The following is a 20,959-nucleotide window of genomic DNA, read 5'->3' on the forward strand; positions in this document are numbered from 1 at the left end:
CTGTCTGATGGGCAGGGAAGACGTGCAGCGACATGACTTATGACCAGTGACGTAACTAGGGTATTTGGAGCCCAGGGCAAATTGAAAAACTTGGCCCTGCCCCCCTATGTGCACATGCCGAAGGCGAGCGTGTTGAAAAAGTGGGCATGGTCACATGCCACAAGGGACAAAATGGAGATGTGCCAACATGACATACCACTGTTTCTCGTCACTAAGCAAACATTCCTTTCCATTCCATATGCACCTTACTGCCCCCAGTAGAAATGGCACTTCTTGCAATGCCCACTGTAGTAGTGCCCCTTATGCAATGTCACTAGTAACAGTGCCCCATGTAGTAGTGTCCCAGTAGTGCTCCTTATACAGTGCCCCCAGTAGTGCCCTTTATACAGTGCCTCTAGTAGTTCCCCTTATACAGTGCCTCCCAGTAGTGGTCCCCCCTATGCAGTGCCCCCAGTAGTGCCCCTTATACATTGCCCCCCAGTAGTGGTCACCCTAGTAGTCCCCTTATACAGTGCCCCCAGTAGTGGTCCCTCCTATGCAGTGCCCCTAGTAGTTCCTTTTATACAGTACCCCCAGTAGTGGTCACCCATATGCAGTGCCCCCAGTAGTGGCTCCCCCTATGCAGTGCCCCTATACAGTGCTCCCAGTAGTGGTCCCCCCTATGCAGTGCCCCCAGTAGTGATACATGCCCCCTGCCAGTAGGGCCCACTACATAATACATATACCAGGACATACACAAAACAGTTAACTGAATCCCTGCACCTGCCGCCGTCCGTCTCCCCCATTACTCACTGCGGGAGCCAGAAGGCAGAGCTCATGAGTGAGCTCCAGCCAGGCTCCAGCAGTGGGTGCAGCAGCCAATGAGAGTCTGTCTGACTCTCATTGGCTGCTGAAACACACACCGCCACCGGGTAGTACAAGTGTACTACTCGGTGCCGGGGGAGGTGGGTGTGTTACTGTGTATGCGGACCGCATTCACTGCGGTCCGCACTACACTGACTTTGACGGACCTGGACCGCGGTTGGTCCCCCCCCACTGCCTGTCCGTCGGCACCCAGGGGACGAGCCCTGACCGCCCCAACCTGGTTACGGCACTGCCTATGACATCACATCGCCACGTTGCAGACTTAAAGGTCATGCCTGGCTCGGCCCTCAGCTGAGCCACCTGGAAGAGCTCAGTGCTGCCCGGGCCAGGTTACAAGGGAGCTGGGGCAGGGCAGCAGCTCTGGCTCTTGGTGGCCACGGCCCCATGGCTGGAAAAGCGAGTCCGCCATCCGCTGCCCCGTTTTGTCCCCAGCTGGACCTTGGGGCCCCTCTGGACTTCGGGCCTGGAACGTTTGTCCCCTTAGTCCCCCCCCTGTTACCAGGCCTGTTCATACTGTCTCTGTTTACGTACTCTGTAAGGCACTGCGGACCACTTGTGGTGCCATATAAATAATGGAAATAATGTCAGTATTCTATTATTCTGTTACTATGGAAAAAAACAATATGCGCACTTCTATTTAAGGGCACATAGCTGCTCTTTTTAACTGTAACAGTGTGTATTCATATTAAAAGTTTTAGACAACACATTGTTGCCAACTAATGTTTTGACAATAATATACATATCACTATCCCATAACATATTGTAGTGTATATTGAAGTGACACGTACAGTATACAGAAATTGTAATTAATGTATCTTGCACAGCCATACTGACTATATAGAAAGCGCAGCAGTTTTTATACAGCCCTGTTGCAGGTGTCTTATGTTACCAGATCATTTGGGTTAGATTGGCCTTGATTCAGAGTTGTACGCTATCACGATGTTTTAGCAGTTGAGCTATTATCGACCATCTGCGCAGGCATCTGAGTCGCACTTTGCATGCGTCAAAGTACACCACAGCAGTCATTTACAGTGAGTATTTATTGATGGTGTGATTGACAGTCAGGGATATTATGGGGGGTAGCGGGTAGTGGCGACAAGGAGTGCAAGCATGTCACGACCGTTTTGGGAGCATCTTACTCTGGACTACAACAATTGATTGATCTGTGTCCGATGCTGCGTCTATGTACACAGATGCTGCGTCATTTACACAGATGCATTTTGCACAGCCCCATGGCTGTAACATTTGCATGTTTACGTGTAGCGGCTTAGTACATAGACGCTGCAGCAGCGGCATTAGCGTATAACTCTAAATCAGGCCCATTATCGGCTGTAAGGAAAGAAAACAAATTGTGGAAGGACTAGCCAACCACAGATAGACTCTTTAATGAGAGCACACAAAACAGCTGCACCTAACCTCTATAAAACTTAACCTTTATTAGGTATCATATGTAAAAAGGACTCACAGACATAGACATACACAACAATCAACATATAAACACATGTAAATTGATAAGATGGAAGTGTGACAGTCACTTCAGTAGATAATACTACATCATAGGCGAAGATATGTATAAATCCATAAATGATATGACATGTAACATCTTAAATCTATCGTAACAAAAACACAAGGTTCATCAAAGTGAAATAATTAGTCCTATTGTAGGACGTATAAAGACCACCGTTAATTTTAGTCCATAGATGTAAGAAAAGTAATTGAAATAAGAAAGTAGAAATGAAGAAAAGTTGGATGTATCCTTAGATGCAACTGGGCTCTACTATCTTGTCTCATACTATGTAGTGGAGACAGAATGAGAGATTTCCCAGTGCAGGCATCCCTTGAAAAAAATCAACAGTGAACCACTGCATCAGACCCAATCTCTGCTGTTGATTATTATACGATTCGCATTGGATAACCAATGAGAGGATTATAGGTTCGGTATGTGAGTCCCTGGGAAAAGAGAATATAGAAACCAAATATATCTGTAAAGATAGATAAATAAGTCTGGGATTAAGATTCTGAAATATGGGCTCTGCTGCTCCCCCTTATGTATATCTACAGAGGAGAGGAAGTGAGAGATCTCCCATATATAGTAATCCCATAGAAATCTAAGGCATATGTATAGATAATGGTTAGCCAAATGAACCCCAAATCTCCGCCTATTAACGTCTTGCCAAATGGTATTGGACGGTAATCAAGGGATTTCAAGGGATGCCTGCACTGGGAAATCTCTCATTCTGTCTCCACTACATAGTATGAGACAAGATAGTAGAGCCCAGTTGCATCTAAGGATACATCCAACTTTTCTTCATTTCTACTTTCTTATTTCAATTACTTTTCTTACATCTATGGACTAAAATTAACGGTGGTCTTTATACGTCCTACAATAGGACTAATTATTTCACTTTGATGAACCTTGTGTTTTTGTTACGATAGATTTAAGATGTTACATGTCATATCATTTATGGATTTATACATATCTTCGCCTATGATGTAGTATTATCTACTGAAGTGACTGTCACACTTCCATCTTATCAATTTACATGTGTTTATATGTTGATTGTTGTGTATGTCTATGTCTGTGAGTCCTTTTTACATATGATACCTAATAAAGGTTAAGTTTTATAGAGGTTAGGTGCAGCTGTTTTGTGTGCTCTCATTAAAGAGTCTATCTGTGGTTGGCTAGTCCTTCCACAATTTGTTTTCTTTCCTTACATTTTTACTCTGAGAAGCACCTCCACAACCACATTTACACATACAAGTGTCATAATTCTTTTCTTGATAGTGGCTATAGCAGGACACCTATACACAATATTTTATAAGGATTGACCTATATAATAGCATATTATTCGAACCTGTGCGGCGATATTCCTACTCCCTTTCCCCTTATTTTCTTACCATTATCGGCTGTGTTTTGTTGAGGATAGAATCATATTATCAACATACACTTTGCTGAAATGTCCCGCTTAATATATAATGTAGTGGCAGCATATTCCACCATAGTGCTATGCACTCAAACCTTATTCAAGCACATTTAAGCATTCTCTTATAGAGCTCACAATCTAGACGCACACAACACGACATTTAATCCGGATCATATTAACTTACTCCTATGATTTAGGGCTGTCGGAGGAAATCCACATTAACACAGTGATTACATTGGAACTTGACAAAGTTAGTACCCTTGGGGCTCTATTCAGTATGTAAATTTCACGGCGAGTGCCGGAGCAATTCATCATCTCTCCGAAAGTCAGCTGTCTCCCCGAATCTTTTCACTGCTCTTTTCGTAAGTGACTTGGCAGTGCTAGAGTTCACGCAGGCGCACAAAAGCCCCGGCATCTGCGGATGGAGCCGGACAAGGCAGATGGCGACATCTGCAGATGGCGAATGCTCCCGCAGTCAAGCTCTGAAAATATTATATTTTCGGAGCTTGATGAATTGAGGTCCCCATACTAGTGTATGGGGACAGCGGGCCACATCGGGAGAGAACGGTAAGCGGTAGATACTGTATCTGTGTTATCTCTATGATGAATGTCCCCAAAGCCTAATGTTTACAAAAGCAGGTAAAAATTTTCATTTTTACCTGCTTTTGTAGGAATTAGGTGCCTGTCCTCACCCATTCTTCGTGATACATTCATCAAATATTAATTACAGTTATACACAATTGTGAAGCCAGAGTTATTGAATCAATGGTCTACAGCACATCTGACAGACAATTGTTCTAAACTGCAAGTGATGAGACCAGGTGTTCCCAATAGAGGATAGCACCAGTTACTTCACTTTAATTATTGTGTTTTACAAGAAGCTTTGGAAATGGCAGTATTCAAGCTTAGTAGCCAGTACATGTATTTGCCTTAATTCTTTGAAGAGTCCTTTAATGATGTAAATTGTAAGGAATGCAAGTAAAATCGTAGCCACTGGGCTTGTTCTTTTATGTCCAGTGTATCTATATATAGGAAATTGCTCCCAGACATGATACTGAGTCTTCAGATTCATAAAGTGGATATTGTATTATATCTACTGGCTGGACAAACATAGCTGTGATTAAAATATTGATTTCTTGTCACGTCAATTCTGGTTGGTGGAGATCAGCGGATTCTCTATTTGTACATAACGCACTAGTTTATTTTCTTCATCTTTTAGGAATTGCAATGTTTTAAACTAATTTTAGCTTTAGGTGACCACATTGCTTTCCTGGCTTATTTACATAAGGGTAATGCTTTGTACAGTGATGTACCATAAAGATGTAAGTCATGGCTCACCACATGTGTAACTGCATACCGACGCCAAACAATCTAAACAGGGCCCTGTGTTACTGAAATTCCACTGTACAGAGATATAGGGGCTATTCATGAAAGCTTGGAGAGAGATATAATTGTGAGAGATAAAGCACCAAACAATCATTACTAAAGATAAAGTGCCAACCAATCAGCTCCTAAGTGTCACTTCACAGGCTGTGTTTGAAAAATGGCAGTCAGGAGCTGGTTGGTTGGTGCTTTATCTCTCACAATTTTATATCTCTTCAAGCTTTCATGAATAGACCTCCATAAGCAACTTGTACTCCAGCAATGCAGGACCAACTAAGGCCCGTATTCAATTCGAAGCGAAAAGACGAGATCCGCGTAAAGGTATAGCCGTTTGCGACTTTTCACCAGGTGGAAACCTATCTCCGTATTCAATTCCATCCGCTTTTCGCGTACACGAAAACGCAATGCAATGTAATAGGCGAAAGAGATTCGTCTATTAATAGGTGGAGAAAAAAAGTGCAAAATCGCTATTTAGGGGTGCAAAAGTGGGGAAACCATTCAGTAGCCTTGGGACAGCCCCCCAAAGGATAACTGTTGCAAAAAAAACCTTAAAAAAGTGAGGAACACACCAAAAAAGCACATAGAAAAAGGGGGCGAAAAAGTGCAAAGTGGGGGTACATACATAAAAAGTGGTGAAATAGACTTTTGGGGGTCTGCAAGTATGGGTGAGGTGTTTCTTTGATTGCAGGTGTTTGCTGATGGTGCGTTTTTTACATTTCTTATAACTTCACTTTAGCAACATTTAAATATGCTTGCACCCATATTCAAGTACCCAAATTTGTCAGGAAAACTTATTTTTTCCTAAAAATACTGCTTTATGCCATTCTTCACCACTTGTGCAAAGACGCTAAATAGTGGCAATTGTGCGAACTTAACTGTTTCATTAGGGCTAATCGGGCACTGCTACATTGATCCCCAAAGTTTCCGCATCTTTTTGGGGGTTCAGGCTGATTTCCCAATTCTGACACCACTTTTCTCCTGTTCTAACATCGTGTATCTCTGTTTTCACGAGTTTTGGAATTGCGGTTATGCGTACGATAAGTTTCCTCGGCTAAAATACATGATGTAGCTGAAAATTTCGTCAGACGAAAAAGTATCGCCGGTGCAAAACTAATTGAATCAGTGGCGTAACTAGGGTATTTGGAGCCCAGGGCAAATTTGAAAAGGGAGCCCCCCCCCCCCCCTGATGTGCGCGCGGCAAAAAAATGGGCGTGGTCACTTAAAAATTCATGCTGAACATTCCTACCCATATGCACCTTAACCCCAGTAGTACCCCTTATACAGTACCCCCAGTATGCAGTTGTGGTCCCTCTTATGCAGGCCCATAGTAGTGCCCCTTATACAGTATCCCCAGTAGTGGTCCCTCTTATACAGCCCCCAATTAGTTCCCCTTACTCAGTACCCCCAGTAGTGGCCCCCCCAAATGCAGTGCCCCATGTAGTGTTCCCCCTATGCAGTGCCCCCAGTAGTAGTCCCCACAATGCAGTGCGCCCAGTAGCGGTATCCCCTTATGCAGTGCCCTTTATATAGTGCCCCCAGTAGTAGTCCCCCCCTATGCAGTGCCCTTTATATAGTGCCCCCAGCAGTAGTCCCCCCCATGCAGTTTTCCCAGTAGTGGTCCCCCTTATGCAGGCACCCAGTAGTGATCCCCCCTATCCAGTGCCCCATGTAGTGGCCCTTCCTATTATTGCCCCCAGTAGTGGTCCCCCCAGTGCAGTGCCTCTAGTAGTAGGCCCCTTTTATAATGCCCCAGTGGTAGTTCCCCCCCCAAGTAGTAGTCCCCAGTAGTAGCCCCCCCCAGTAGAGGTCCTCCCAATAATGGTGCCCCCAGTAGTAGCCACCCCTCCCCCGTTGTGCCCCCACCCCCAGTAGAGGTCCTCCCAGTAGTCGCCACCCCCCTCCCCCGTTGTGCCCCCAGTAGTGCAGACAGGTTTAAAAAAAAAATATATAAAAATATACTTACCTGAATCCACGCTGCTGCTCCGGACTGCAACACCGCTTCCGCCGCCGCTGCCCGCCAGTCCTCCCGGGCTGGCGCGCTCAGCATTATGGGAGAGACGTCACGATGTCATGACGTCTGTCCCATTATCCACTGCAGGAGCCGGACGGAAGCCCGGCTCTTGCAGTGGGTGCTGCAGCAGTCAAAGAGAGTCTATCTGACTCTCATTGGCTGCTGTTTAACACACGCATCGCCGCCAGCGCTGGCGGCGATGCGTGTGTTATGCACAGCCTGAGCCCGCCTCCTAGCGCTATTGGGCAAGTGCTCAGGGGGAGGGAACGGGCTCAGCTGGAAGCCTAGCGCCGGTCCTGAGTAAATGTGTATTCCTGACCGCACTCAGGGCCTGATTCAGAGCCTGACGCTCTGACCAGAGCGCTCGCTCTGAATCAGGGCCCTCCTACCTAAAAATGGAGCGGCCTCTTGGACGCTCGCATAGCTGTGGGTTACCACCCACAGCTTATACGCGCGTCCATGATGATGGACCATCACGACCATCGGGCTTGCGACGAGACCCTGCGGTAGGGTCTCGTGGCCGCAAGCCCTGGAGTGATTTTGGCTCTATAAGAGCCAAAATCACTCCCACTGACATCACTAGTGATGTCAGTGGAGCCGGACCCAGACGGTACTCCGTCTGGCAGCCACGCCACCGGCACGCCCACCAAAGGGGGCGTACTGACAGTCACCATCGACAGCACGCCCCTTTGGTGCGAGACCCGGAGCGACAGCTTGGCTGTCGCTATGCGGGTCTCGCGCATGCGCACGACGGAGCTCCCACCGTCGTGCGCATGCGCATTAGGGCACCATCGACCCGCCTGCGAGCGTTCTACGCTCGCGAGCGGGTCTAAATTAGGCCCTCACTGCGGTCGGCGCTACACTGGTGGCTAACTAGGGCGGGCCGGACCGTGGCAGCGCCCCCCCCCGCGCCGCTGGTCCCACAGCACCCAGGGCACGCACCCTGCCCGACCCCCCCTAGTTACGCCACTGAATTGAATACAGGCCTAAGTTTTAAAAACTTTACTTGACAGAAAAGCCCTGTTACACTGGAGCATTGACAAAGGCTGTAAGTGGTATTATGTCTCAGCAGTGGTGCAACTCATGCTCTGAATATGTGTGACTTGTTTGAATATAGGGCCTCATTCAGACCCGCTCGCAAGCTCTGAGCACTCGCAAGCGGGTCGATGTTGAGGCCGCACTGTGGTGCGCAATCCACGGAGCAAGAGAGAAATTCTCTCGCTCCGGGACTCACTACAAAAGGGGCGGCTGTCGATGGTGATCGACAGCACGCACCGTTTTGTAGGCGGTGTGTGTGGGGGGAGTGGCTGGCCAACCGGAGGCATTCCCGAAGGAACGCCTGCCATTTGGGGGCAGCCCCACTGACATCACTCATGATGTCAGTGGTGAGCTTCCGGCTCTATTAGAGCGGAAAGCTCACTGGGGCTTGGCAGATGAGACCCTACCACAAGGGTCTCGTTGCAAGCCCCAAAGGTCGCGATGGTCACTCGCTAAAGCTGTGGGTGGTCTCCCACAGCTTAGCGAGCGGCCAGGAGGCCGGATTTTAACTGTGAAGCGGATGCCCTCATTCAGAGCGAGCGCTCGCATTTTGGAAGCGGCTTTGAATGAGGTCCATAGTCCCAAGAGAGTAATTAAATCTGCCCTTAATCCTTTTTTATTGTTCCACTGGCTATGTCCCTGTAGCATTACACATGCAGAAACGATATCACCAATCCTGCTCTGATGAGATAAGGGTGAAACAGTTTTTCTGCATGAAAAATTCTTACTTAGCATTGGGATCTAAATATACAGAGGGTGTAGCAAGAATCAAGATACTTTCATGTAAATTACACTTTTCATAATTTACTTCTACTAAACAGGAGTCGCTTACTTGTCCCTAGGGAGCAGTTTAGTATTCTCTCTCTTTGTTGTTTTACTGACATTGTAGAGTTAGGATGCAAACAACAACTTCATTACTAAGCCTAGGACAATACATTAATTAGTGCAGATGTGGGAAATTGCATTTCTTTTGTGTTAAGATGCTGGCACGATTCAGGATGAGTGTCTTGGAAAGTATGATATGAACAATAACTTAAGAAAATGGCTGAAAGTTTGCTAGGCTACAGCATCTCATCACACTCCTCTATTGTGGTCTTGAAACTCAGTAGGGAAGATGTATGAAACCTTTGAGAGGGATGAGGTGGAGAAGTTACCCATATCAACCAATCAGTTTCTCACTGTCATTTATCTACCGTAGCACAGTATATGAAATGGCAATTAGTATTTGATGGGTTGCTAAGGGCAACTGCTACATTTTATCTCTCTCCCCTTGTAATGAAGGAAGATGGAATGTAATGTGTATAATTAAAAAAGACAATTTGCAGTTGAATCTGAGGTGATGCTACACACATACAGAATGGGAGCAAATTCTCACTCACTGTTACCTGATGTTGTTTTGCAGGGCCAGTTTGGAGTGCAGCCCCACCGTGACACAATGCAGACGGGAATAGCTGTCTTTCTTCTAATGGTCAGCACATGTTGCTGCCTCCCATTCTATAACGGTTTCTACTATGACCACATCTTAAATAATAGTTCTGGCAATGGGAACGGAGAAGGTAAGATTATCATGAGACAAGCTATATTGTTTATAATCATCTTCTGTTGCACCCAAAAAGAGCTACTGTTGAACCAACATGTGGAACGAATGTACAAATCTGGAAGTAGATCTACAATTATGCAGATAGAGTTGCATGGTGATTTTCTTTACATCCAAAAATAAAACTATGAAATCAGATGAGTGTAAAAGTGTTACTAATAGCAATTCAGGATCAACAGAAGATATTTGAAATAAAGTTCAATAAAAATGATGGCAGATTGTTTCCTGCATACAGTAGATTTATGTTCCAGAGACTCTTTGGGAATCTGTATTTTATGCGGACGGCTGAATAGCCGCCAGATCAAATACCGACAGCGGCACCCCGACGGACCTAATTCCCGACTGGGGCCCGTATTCAATTTGAGGCGAAAAGCCATTTTTGCGAGTTTTTGGCGGAAACTTTTCGCCGATGACGTCATTTCGCCAGGCGGAAAAGTATCACCGTATTCAATTTGAAAGACTTTCCGCCTGGGCGGAAAGTCAGTGCAATGTAATAGGCGAAAAAGTTTTGCCTATGAATAGCAGGCGGAAAAAAGTGCAGAATTGGGGTTTTGGGGTGCAACGCTGCAGGAACCCCAGTGCAGCCTTCAGATAGTCCTCCAAAGGTAAACTGTGTCAACATTAAAAAAAAAAACACTTAAGAACACCCCAAAAAATCACTGAATTTGGGGGTGAAAAAAAATGTTGGGGGACAAAGTTAAAAACTATCGAACTTGATTCTGAGGATCCCCAAGTATGCCCCAGGTGTTTTTTTCATTGCAGGAGCTTTCGGCACTTGGATTTTTCACTTTTTTTTAAAGTTAACATTAGCAACTTTAAAATAAGCTGGCCCCCATTTTCAAGTACCCCAAATTTGCTGGGATAAGTTAATTTCTACAAAAAAACCTTCAGAATACTATTCTGCATCACTTATACAAAAACACTATTTAGCAGCTTTTGAGCCCGTTTAAAAACACCAAATACCTTCAGCAATCCAAATCGGGGGGTACCATAGCTAACCCCCATGTCAGAGCATCTTTTGGGGGGTGTCAGGCTGATTTCCCCAAATCTGATAGGTCTTACCACTTGTTTAAGTTTCGCCGGGTCCCGTTTTCGCCTACTTTCAAATTGAATACAGGGATACGCAGGCACACGCGTGATACTTTTCCACCTACAAAACACGCGATATAGGCTAAAAGTCTGGGAGGCGGAAAAGTATCGCGGGTCCCCTCAAATTGAATACAGCTCTGGAGCTGGTAAGTAACCTAACCCTCCCCCCCCCAACCCTAACCCTCCCTTAGTGGTGCCTAACCCTAACCTCCCCCCCTAGTGCCTAACCATAACCTCCTCCCGTTAGTGCCTAAACCTAACCCCCCTTCCCCGCACCCTAAACCTAACCCTCCCAGTGGGGTGCCTAACCCTAACCCCCCCATTCCCTACCCTAACCCTCCCGGGGGTGCCTAACCCTAAGTGCCCCCGAGGGTCCCTAAATCTAACCCCTCCCTGCAGCTAAACGCTAAGACACCCGCCTTACCTTCGTTCGGTATGCCGGGTCGCGGTATTTTGTAGTGGGGCTAATGATAGGCGTCAGGATTTCGACGCCTATCTTTAGTCCCCTGTCTGGCTGCCAGTGTCTGGATATCGGCGGGTAGAATAGCGCCCTTCGGTATCCAGACTGCATCCCACTCTTTGAAGTACACTACAGTCATCCTTCATTAGGCTGGCTACAAAAGGGCTGCTCTGAATGCTTGGCATAAGTACTGAGCAACAGGATCACTGCCCAATTTGAATGATATCTGTTCATCTGGGGGGCCACACACATGGGGATATCAAGCCAATTACATGTGAGGTCAGCCCTGGCATAATATGACTGATAAGAGTGAGGTATAAAAGATAGACAGTAAAAAGGTCGACAGTGTCTAAACCAGATGTTAGACAGTCAATAGGTCGACATGGTCAAAAGGTCGACGCACAAATGGTCAACATGTTTTTTTTTTCTATCTTTAATCTTTTCCCTAACCATATTATTATTATTATTTATTTATATGGCGCCACAACTGTTCTGCAGCGCCTTACAAAGTACATAAACAAATAGGGGACCAGCGACTATTAGTACAATACAATACAATGCAGAACAAGGTCAGGGATAATATATATTGCTACATTAGCGACCATAACACCCAAATAAGCAACAGAGCATAAGGAACCAGTGTTAGTTGGGAGTAAGAAGTAGATGAAAGTAAAGTAAGGAGAAGCACAAGAGGGCAGAGGGCCCTGCTGATAAGAGCTTACATTCTAAAGGGGAGGGGGAGACAAACTGGTGTGACACAGATGGGGTAGCCAGGGAGGAAGGAGCATGTGATATATGTAGGAGCAAACATATTATCCTGCACTAATATTCAGAGCTGGTAGTTGAAGTGAGTTTTATGTTTGCTGCCAGTTTTAATTCCCTGACAGTATCTTATAATGAGGCAGGAGTAGGGAAGTAGAGTGTAGAGGTGACAGGGTGTATATGTATCTATTATATATTGAGTGAGCTAGTCGTCTATAACAACCAGCAGGAAGCTGTTATATGGCACAGTAAAGCTGGGTACACACTTAGAGATCTTCTTTTTTAATGATTTGCCCGATTCCAACAGAGCAGAACGACAAATCGTCAAACTCGATAACTGTGTAAGCTCTATGTTGGGCGGTGTGTGCTCCTGTGGGGTCATCTGCCGCACTGTCAGGTTGGCCCTACATGCAGCCCAACCCGACGATGCTGCTGACAACCTCATGCAGCTGGATGTGGCAGGGGTTGACATGTCGGGCGGACGGGCATCGGATCGTCTAATGTGTTCCGGCTAAACGATGGCGGGGGAGTTGCCCGTCGGAGGGATGGGTACACATGTAGTGCTCAGCTGAAAATGCTGCACTGGATCTGAAATTTGATAACTAAATCAGGGAGGTAGGTGGAGGGTGTATTGGAAATAATAAAAGTTCAGGCACGAGGAATACATAAAATACAGAAAATGCATGAAATGTAGAGTAAGCAATTAAATATCACATATTCCCTAGCAACTGTCTGAAAGGGAAATATGTTCTTTTCATTAATTCATTCAATGCCAAATACTTTTCACGCTCTGTATTAGCAGCCATCGTGGACAGTCATTTCCAGGTTTGAACTGAATGTTTAAATATATAATTCACTAATAATGGGCCAGATTCTGATTTGCATTCAGACCTGTGTCATATTAGGCCGCATCTACTGAATTGTAGCAACCAGCGCAAACATACGCATCTTTGGATATCTCCAGGGGATTTTGAGTCGGACGCATCTCGGCCTCCTCTCTCAGCATGTGACATGGGGGCTCCTGGGTTTGGCATGGGAGTGTTGCGGGCATGTAGCCAGATTTGCATTCAACTCTGAGTCACATTTTCTGACAGATCCCGTGCACCCATTATGGGGTAGGTGTAAGTACTGATACTAGCGATGATGGCTGCGACTGCAGATGGAAAAAAACGGGGCAGCGCAATAAATTGTAGGAAGACATCTTGCTAGCAAAATACTACGGTAGCATTCTGAATGTGTGCGATTAAGAATTAGGCCCCATGTGAGTATATTTATTTGAACACTTGCAACCTCTCTTGTACCATTAACATAAAATATAAAATAATCAGCAGAGTTATTTATCTGTATATTTATACATAGGTGCGAGCTAGTTTTACCAGGAGGGCCATCTTTACTTTATTTTATGTCATTGTATGTAATTTGCTTGCATTAGGATTCTCTCAGTGTACATCTCTGTGTAATAACAATAATGAGTGCCATCTGTAGTATTACATGCTTGGATTGTGCAAAATTCCACTGAAAGGGCGCCCCTAGTGACCACATTATGATACAACTAAAAAACTTGCTCTGCATCAGTGAGCAGTAACTTGTAAACAAACCATCCCAGATAAACTATAGATGTAAAGTAACTCTTAATGTAAGGCTCTCTCTCACTGAACAAACTATAGTCTGCCTTATACAAAGTGCCGTAAATGTAATATTTATTATTTATTACCAGTTATTTATGTAGCGCACACATATTCCGCAGTGCTTTACAGATAATATTTGGCCATTCACATCATTCCCTGCCCCAGTGGAGCTTACAATCTATGTTCCTTACCACATGCTTACACACACACATACACACGAGGGTTAATTATTTGTTGGGAGCCAAATCAGCCTACCAGTATATTTTTGGAGTGTGGGAGGAAACCGGAGTACCCGGAGGAAACCCATGCAAGCACAGGGAGAATATACAAACTCCACACAGTTAGGGCCGTGGTGGGAATCGAACCCACAACCTCAGTGCTGTGAGGCAGTAATGCTATCCATTACACCGTCTGTGCTGCCCTACTTCAGACGTATACATGGCCAACGATAATACTAAGCCGGTAGATGTGCCAGCCAAACTGAGCTCAATGGCGACATGAAATGTGCTAAGGAAGTACAAGAGGGAGGAGCTTACATACCAAGAGAAAGGGAAGAGCATTTGGAGGGAAAATTGAGAAATATAAATGAAGGATGGTTGGAAAAGTATCAATTTAAGAGGAGTGCTGTTATACTTTAATAAAAAGATACATTTTAAGGGCGAATTTAAAATTGGGAAGTCTGACAGGGTGAGGGAGTGAGTTCCAAAGGATGGGGACACCTCTAGGAAAATCTTGGAGGCAAGCGTGAGAGGAAGTAACCAGGGTGAAGGAGGAAATGATGAAGCTTGAATGAGAGCTCGGGGTAAGGAAGGGTGGAAATTTGGTGAAGTTCTGTAGGTGGAAATAGAAGGATAGAGCGATGGCCTTAATGTGGGGTGTGAATGAGAGAGCAGAGACGAGGATGACACAGAGGCAACAGACTTGGGGGAGAGAAGAGAGGGTGATGTTACCAACTAAGAGAAAATGAGGAGAAAAAATACAATGTTTGGTCATGCTTAGTTGCAGGAAGTGTTGGGTCATCCATGTGGAGATGGCAGACAGGCAGTTGGAGACATGAGCGAGTATAGAGGTAGAGAGCTCATTGGAGGAGAGGTTGATTTGAGCAAGAACGGACCCCTGGGGATGCCTACAGGTAGAGGAAGAGGTGGGGAGGTGGAGACAGAGGTAGAGACAGAAAAACAGTGGTTGGTGAGATAAGAGTTGAACCATAAGTGTTGCGGAGGCCGATGGAGTAGAGAATATTGGTTGAGGAGAGGGTGGTCGGCAGAGAAAAAGACAGATCCAGGAGAATGAAGAGAAAGGTGAACCTTGGTTTTGGCCATAAGGTACGTTGTCACTTGGGTGAAGGCAGTGTAAATGGAGTGGAAGGGATGGAAGCCACATTGAAGAGGATTGAAAAGTGAGAAGGTAGAAAGGAATGAGGTAAGTTGGAGATATACAATCCTATCAAAGAGCTTGAAGATATAGCAGAGCAGATAGATATAGTGTTAGTTAGTTAGAGAGGGATCCAGGTCAAGTGAAGGTTTCTTAATGATGGTTGAGACTAATGCATGTTTGGAGGAAGATGGGACCAAGCTAGATGAGAGGGACAGGTTGAAAAGTGGGAGCAGACATTGGGAGAAAGAGTGTGGAGGAAGTGGGATCAGAGGTGGATCTACTGTGAAACTAATGAAGCTTAAGCTGCCCCTAACCCTGGAGTTTCCCTGAAGCAAATTTTTTTTTAATGAGCACATTTTTCAACAAAATCCATGGAGTTTTTTAAGTGTGTGTTATTAAAATAAGGTTATTTTAGTAATCGAATAATAAGCCAATGAATTGAAGTACTTAATATTGACCTTAGAATATGCTCTACAGTAGTTCATGTAGGGGTGGTTTCTGAGTACCCAGAAACCCCACTGATCAGTACTGGCCAGTAGACACTCTATCTACAGCTCTGTCCAGAGGATGCTCTTATGAGTCAGCCAGGTGCAGAATAGAGAGCTGCTGTCAGTGTCACTGCCGAGTGCAGTACTGTCAGGTGCCACTAGATGCTCCCATCTCCATTTGTGCTGTCCTATCTGCCAGAAGTCGGCCCTGCATTACTGACCACAAACTGAAAGCAGAGCTGACTGAGGGATGGCATGCAGCACAGAGGCGGGAGCATGCAGCCTGGGGGAGAGACCTGACTCAGGGGGATTCCAGATCCCACTCAGGAGCATCAATAGCTGGGATCCTACAGAGGAAGTGAGTATGTTCTGGTTTTGTATGTGATCTATTTACAGTCTCTCTCTTTCTCTGGGGGGTTTCTACATATATCTATCTATCTAAAGTCTCTCTCTCTGGATGGTTTCTACATCTATCTATCTACAGTCTCTCTCTGGGGGGTTTCTACATCTATCTATCTATCTATCTATCTATCTATCTATCTATCTATCTATCTATCTATCTACAGTCTGTCTCTCTCTCTGGGGAGTTTCTACATATATCTGTCTACAGTGTCTCACTCTCTAGGGGGTTTCTACATCTCCATCATTTGGGCCTCAAGGTCCTTCCAAGGGCAGCAAGGCCATTTGGACCTTGTTGGATGTTGCCCTATTGTTGGTTGCAAAGGGGCCCCATAACAGTTCAAGCTTCTAGGCCCCAAAAATATAGATCCACCACTGTATGGAATGGTATGGGGTCAGGGAGGAGGCTGACATGATGAGAGGAAGACCTGGACTTCATCTCCTCTAGTGAGGGAGAAGGAAGAGAAGGTGGGAAGGCTGGTGGTTTGATTTTATAATGCAGTGGTTGGCAAGATAGAGCAAAGTTGTAGGACATGAGCATGAGTTAGTAATAGAGTCAGTCAACATGCACAAGTGATTTCCTCCAGTACTGTTCTGTAGGATGGGAGCATATTTGAATGTTGGGCAACAGTCTAGTAAAGCTTAGCAAAGCATACTTGCATGTACTCATTTGGGCTTATGCAGACATACGCCTTTTTGGATTGTGTATCTTAAATTCACACTACAAATGCTTCCAAAATGAGTGCATTCAAATGCAACAATGCAAGTGTGCGCAATTTGATTTATGATAGCAGAGGAGAGTGGTAAATTTACTAAAGTGAGAGTTTTTAGAAGTGAGTTTTAGAAGAGCTGTTGCCCATAGCAACCAATCAGATTCTACTTAACATTTAACTAGCACCTTCTAGAAGATAATAGCTAGAATCTGATTGGTTGCTATGGGCAACATCTCTTCTAAAATGCACTTCTAAAAACACTCACTTTAGTAAATTTACCCCTTAGAGTTCAATTAGAGCATGTTCACGCAGATGAAGGCTATGCAGACCAGCAAATATATATAAATGCTCCTGTTAGGAGACATATTTTTTGCACCTGCTTTAAGGAGGTGCAAGTATGCACTGAGGGTGATTACTTGTCGGAAAATAGGTGCATATGCTGACTAGGCAAATGTGACTGCAACTTGCCTGTATCGTATGCGCGTAAATGCAAGAACTTTCTTTTAAGTCCTATTTTCCTTACAAATTTGCCAGATGTGTCTCCTCACAAGCATACATTTGGTTGCTCGGCCGGATTGTAATGGCTCTTGTATGATCAATAGTTAATAAAAAGAGCATTGTTGTTAATGATGGCACATATGCATAACTCAAAAATTGCTTATGAAGAAAATTCTCATTGCGATGAAAGACGTTTTGCCGAATGAAAGTTCATCTCATACACCTCCTATTTCAGTACTTCCTACATTTCATTGTTCTCTTAAATAATTTATTCAGAGTACAGTACTTGCATCTAGTGGTGAGGGAACTCCATGTGGCTATTGGAAGGTGGAGACATGAAAGATGAACCAGTCACGGCAGAAATGTCAAAGCATGCATCTGCTGGAGGCAGTGGCGTCACTAAGGGCCGCATCGGGTGACATCAACCGAGGGGATAACACCAAAATAACAGAGCCTTTCTGCTATTTTGGTGGCGCTCCCTCGGATGGTGTAACAGCATTCCTAATAGCAGTGATGAATGATGCGCGCTTGGGGTTACCCAGCAGCGTGACGAGAACGGAGTCTTGGCACTCGGCCATGCCCCCAAACGTCATTTAACGGGTCATGGCTTCACAGACACGAGGTCACGCCTCTTTCGTGGGGGTGACAGGGTGAGTAGTAGGCACACTGGATGATACCAAACCCAGTGATGCCACTGGACGGAAGCAATGTCTGTCCTTCACCATTTATCTCAATTGAACCTCCTTCTTGTTCTGGCATTTGGTTTTACACTGAATGGACTGTGGTCATCTGCCAGCTCAGGGTAGCTCTGTGGCTAGGGTTGTCAGATTATCCCTTTAATAAGGGACATATATGTTCTGTGGCTGATTAAAACCAGGTGGAAAGGAGACTTGAAGTCAGCCAGCCACAGAATCTTTGTAATTTATATGTGTCCCTTATTAAAGGGATGAGGTGGCAACCCTATAATGTGCCCCTTATTATCTCTGCTGCTGGACACAGAGCCAGGACACCTGTTTCTGATCACCATAAGAGGAACTCTCTGGGTCCAGGAACTGACATGTTATTCCAGTAGGTCTTTAATCAACCCTGTCCTTGGGGGAATGGGTTAAGCTTTTCTGTGCCATTTTGTAATTACTTCTGAAATCTCTAAAGGTTTTATATTTGTGATGATTACAGTATGTGTGAGGTACAGTAGGGCACCGAGCTGAAGTGTAGCAAAAATGATACGTTTTTGGGGAGTATTTATATAAACTGTGCAAAGGATAAAGGTTAAAGAGTCTATAGAAACCATTTCCATTTTATTTTTCTAGTGCAGTTTAATATAATGATGCAAAGACCTTACTGGTTGATATGGGCAACACTTTCTTTTTACTTTGCACAACTTTTCTTACATATTCCAGTTTATCTAATGTGGTCACACATTTCCAAGTTGCTCAGTACCTCTCTGTGGCTGAACACTGCTTCATGCAGTTCTTAGCAATGTGTCCTTTGGCCATACTACTGATGTTTTACTGCTTGTTTGACCCTCACATTCCTAATATCCATCTAAGTAAGTGAATGGAGGTGAAGTCTGTCAATCAAGGGTCAGCTATGTGTGTACTAAACTAATAACTCGTTTTCGTGTGTACAGCTGCATCGAAGTTACAATGTGTGTACACGAACTTGCAATGCAAACAGCACTGAAATTTCAGCATTTATAAAAATGCCCATCACCGACGTAGGGAATGTCTCTAGCTTCCTGTCCAGTGCATATCAGACTCACTTTCTGTCATGTTGCATGACTTTTTTGCAATCACCTCATAATCAGCTGCAGGGCTGGATTAAGGTTTGTGGGGTCCCCAGGGCAACTAACTTGTAGGGCCCCCTACATACAGAAAATGGAATTACATTCATATGACTAGCTAAGTTTCTCTCAGACTCGATAGTAATGGGCTCAAAAGGGAACGTGAGAGTGTCAGTGGCTTCCAGACAGTCCTATTAGTCCTTCAGCCAATCCTCCCTATGTGTGAGGGCTGCCCTTTTTGTGGGGGACCCTGAGTGCCTGTCCCAGCTGCCCTGTTAATCCGCGACTGATCAGCTGTAAACTGCCAGAAACCAGAGTAAGTAATGAGGAAGTTTGGAGCAACTATTGGAGTACATGTTTTTATTTTATTTTATGTAGTTATTATTGTCATGATGGACTCTGTCTTCAGCAAGAAATGAATGGGTCAGCTTAGTTCATTTATATTGAGTGGTGGTGACTGAAAGTAACTTTAAACTTTGAATGTTATCGTCTCAGAATCTCACACCATTAGAATGTGTGATGTATATATATTTCATAGACAACTGCTACTGCTGAGACCTCCAACCATGACAGTGATACAGTATGTTAAACTGCTTTTATAACGCTGACTACACTCCTGCATAACCAATGCTGGTACTTGTGTACTTTACGGACTCATTGCAGAGAGAACTCAAGTGTCCTACAATCATTATTATTATCAATCATGGTAATGTCTAAATCCCCTTCACGGAGAGGACCCTGATGTCAACAGCCAGTGTCCAGCGTCTTTCCCTACCATCCAAGTGGGCATAGATGGGGTACATAACCTTGTGGTGAGTGTAGCGAGCCACCGAGCCCGAAGCGTGGCGAGCGGACAACTTTCTTCTTTAGGTGGGGACAACCCACGAGGGGACAACTTTCCTCTTTAGGTGGGGACAACTTTCAGTACTTGTGTACGTAAAGTACACAAGTACCATTTAAAACATTCATTGGGTTCTCTCTGCAATGAGTCCGTAAAGTACACAAGTACCCCAATGCTTTAGTGTGGTAAAATCAGGATTGCCAATGATGGAAAATATTTTTGTTGCCAATTTTATAAAGATGATTCCATCACCCTCACCTTCGCTTAGATGCATTAAATAAGTTTGCATATATGACAGTCAAAATAAAAACAGCCCCCTGTGCTTCCAAGTTACTTAATACTTCCATGAGGATGAAATAAGCTGTTCAGGATAAGGTCATTTTGATGACTTTGAGGTTATAAAGGTAAAGTAGCTTTCACCTAGCATTTTCCATGTGCTGGGGAAGAATAGTGTGTAATAGTGAAGGACCTCTGTATGCTGGGATGTGACCTAAGCCCATAGACAGCACAATACCATGTGCAACTTTTTACACTTTTCTGTTTGGAAATTACTCCTAATATGACTAAAAAAAAGAAAAGAAAAAAAAAAATCAAAGAAGGGACAGTGTTGAATGTAAGGGAAATATTATCAGACCCAATATACTGTATGGGTCCATATGGTTTTAGTTAAGTTGAAGTGTCAAATTATTACTGACGTTCGCGGACCGAGAACACATTTCCAGCTTCTCATTCACTGTGGGAGTTTACAATCATGGGTCTGTCTGTATTCAGAAATGTATTTATATTTCAGTTATTGAGATATATATAATAAACGAGAAATTGTGTCTGTTTGTATGTCCGTCTTTTTGTCCTTTATGCACAGCCAGAGTTTTGGACCTAGCTCCACCAAATTTGACAGGGGGGTGTAGTGTGACCAGAATTAGGTTTTTACCTAGGTATGAACCTTGTCAGAGTCACACACTGTCACACAATCGCAGGTTTCGAGGCTGGCTCCAATGGAAATTGGCAGTCTGACAAAAACATGTGAGAATGCAACAAATGTATCCCAGTTAGGGGCTGACTGGCTGGAACTTTATCTCCGTTCACTTTATCTCCATCAAAGGT

The 20,959-nt window shown here is 44.6% G+C and overlaps 1 protein-coding gene across 1 annotated transcript in view; it reads left to right on the plus strand.

Annotated features, from left to right (window-relative positions):
* HAPLN3 (hyaluronan and proteoglycan link protein 3) overlaps positions 1-20,959 on the plus strand; it is a 52,411-nt gene that overhangs the window by 5,226 nt on the left and 26,226 nt on the right. The window contains exon 2 of the mRNA XM_088452655.1: positions 9,623-9,776. Coding sequence (XP_088308781.1) covers positions 9,656-9,776 — 121 coding nt within the window. The 5' untranslated portion in view covers positions 9,623-9,655. The remainder of the gene's footprint in view (positions 1-9,622; positions 9,777-20,959) is intronic.

The sequence above is a fragment of the Taudactylus pleione genome, unplaced genomic scaffold (assembly GCF_031769625.1).
Source record: "Taudactylus pleione unplaced genomic scaffold, aTauple2 ptg000556l, whole genome shotgun sequence".
Lineage (NCBI taxonomy): Eukaryota > Metazoa > Chordata > Amphibia > Anura > Myobatrachidae > Taudactylus > Taudactylus pleione.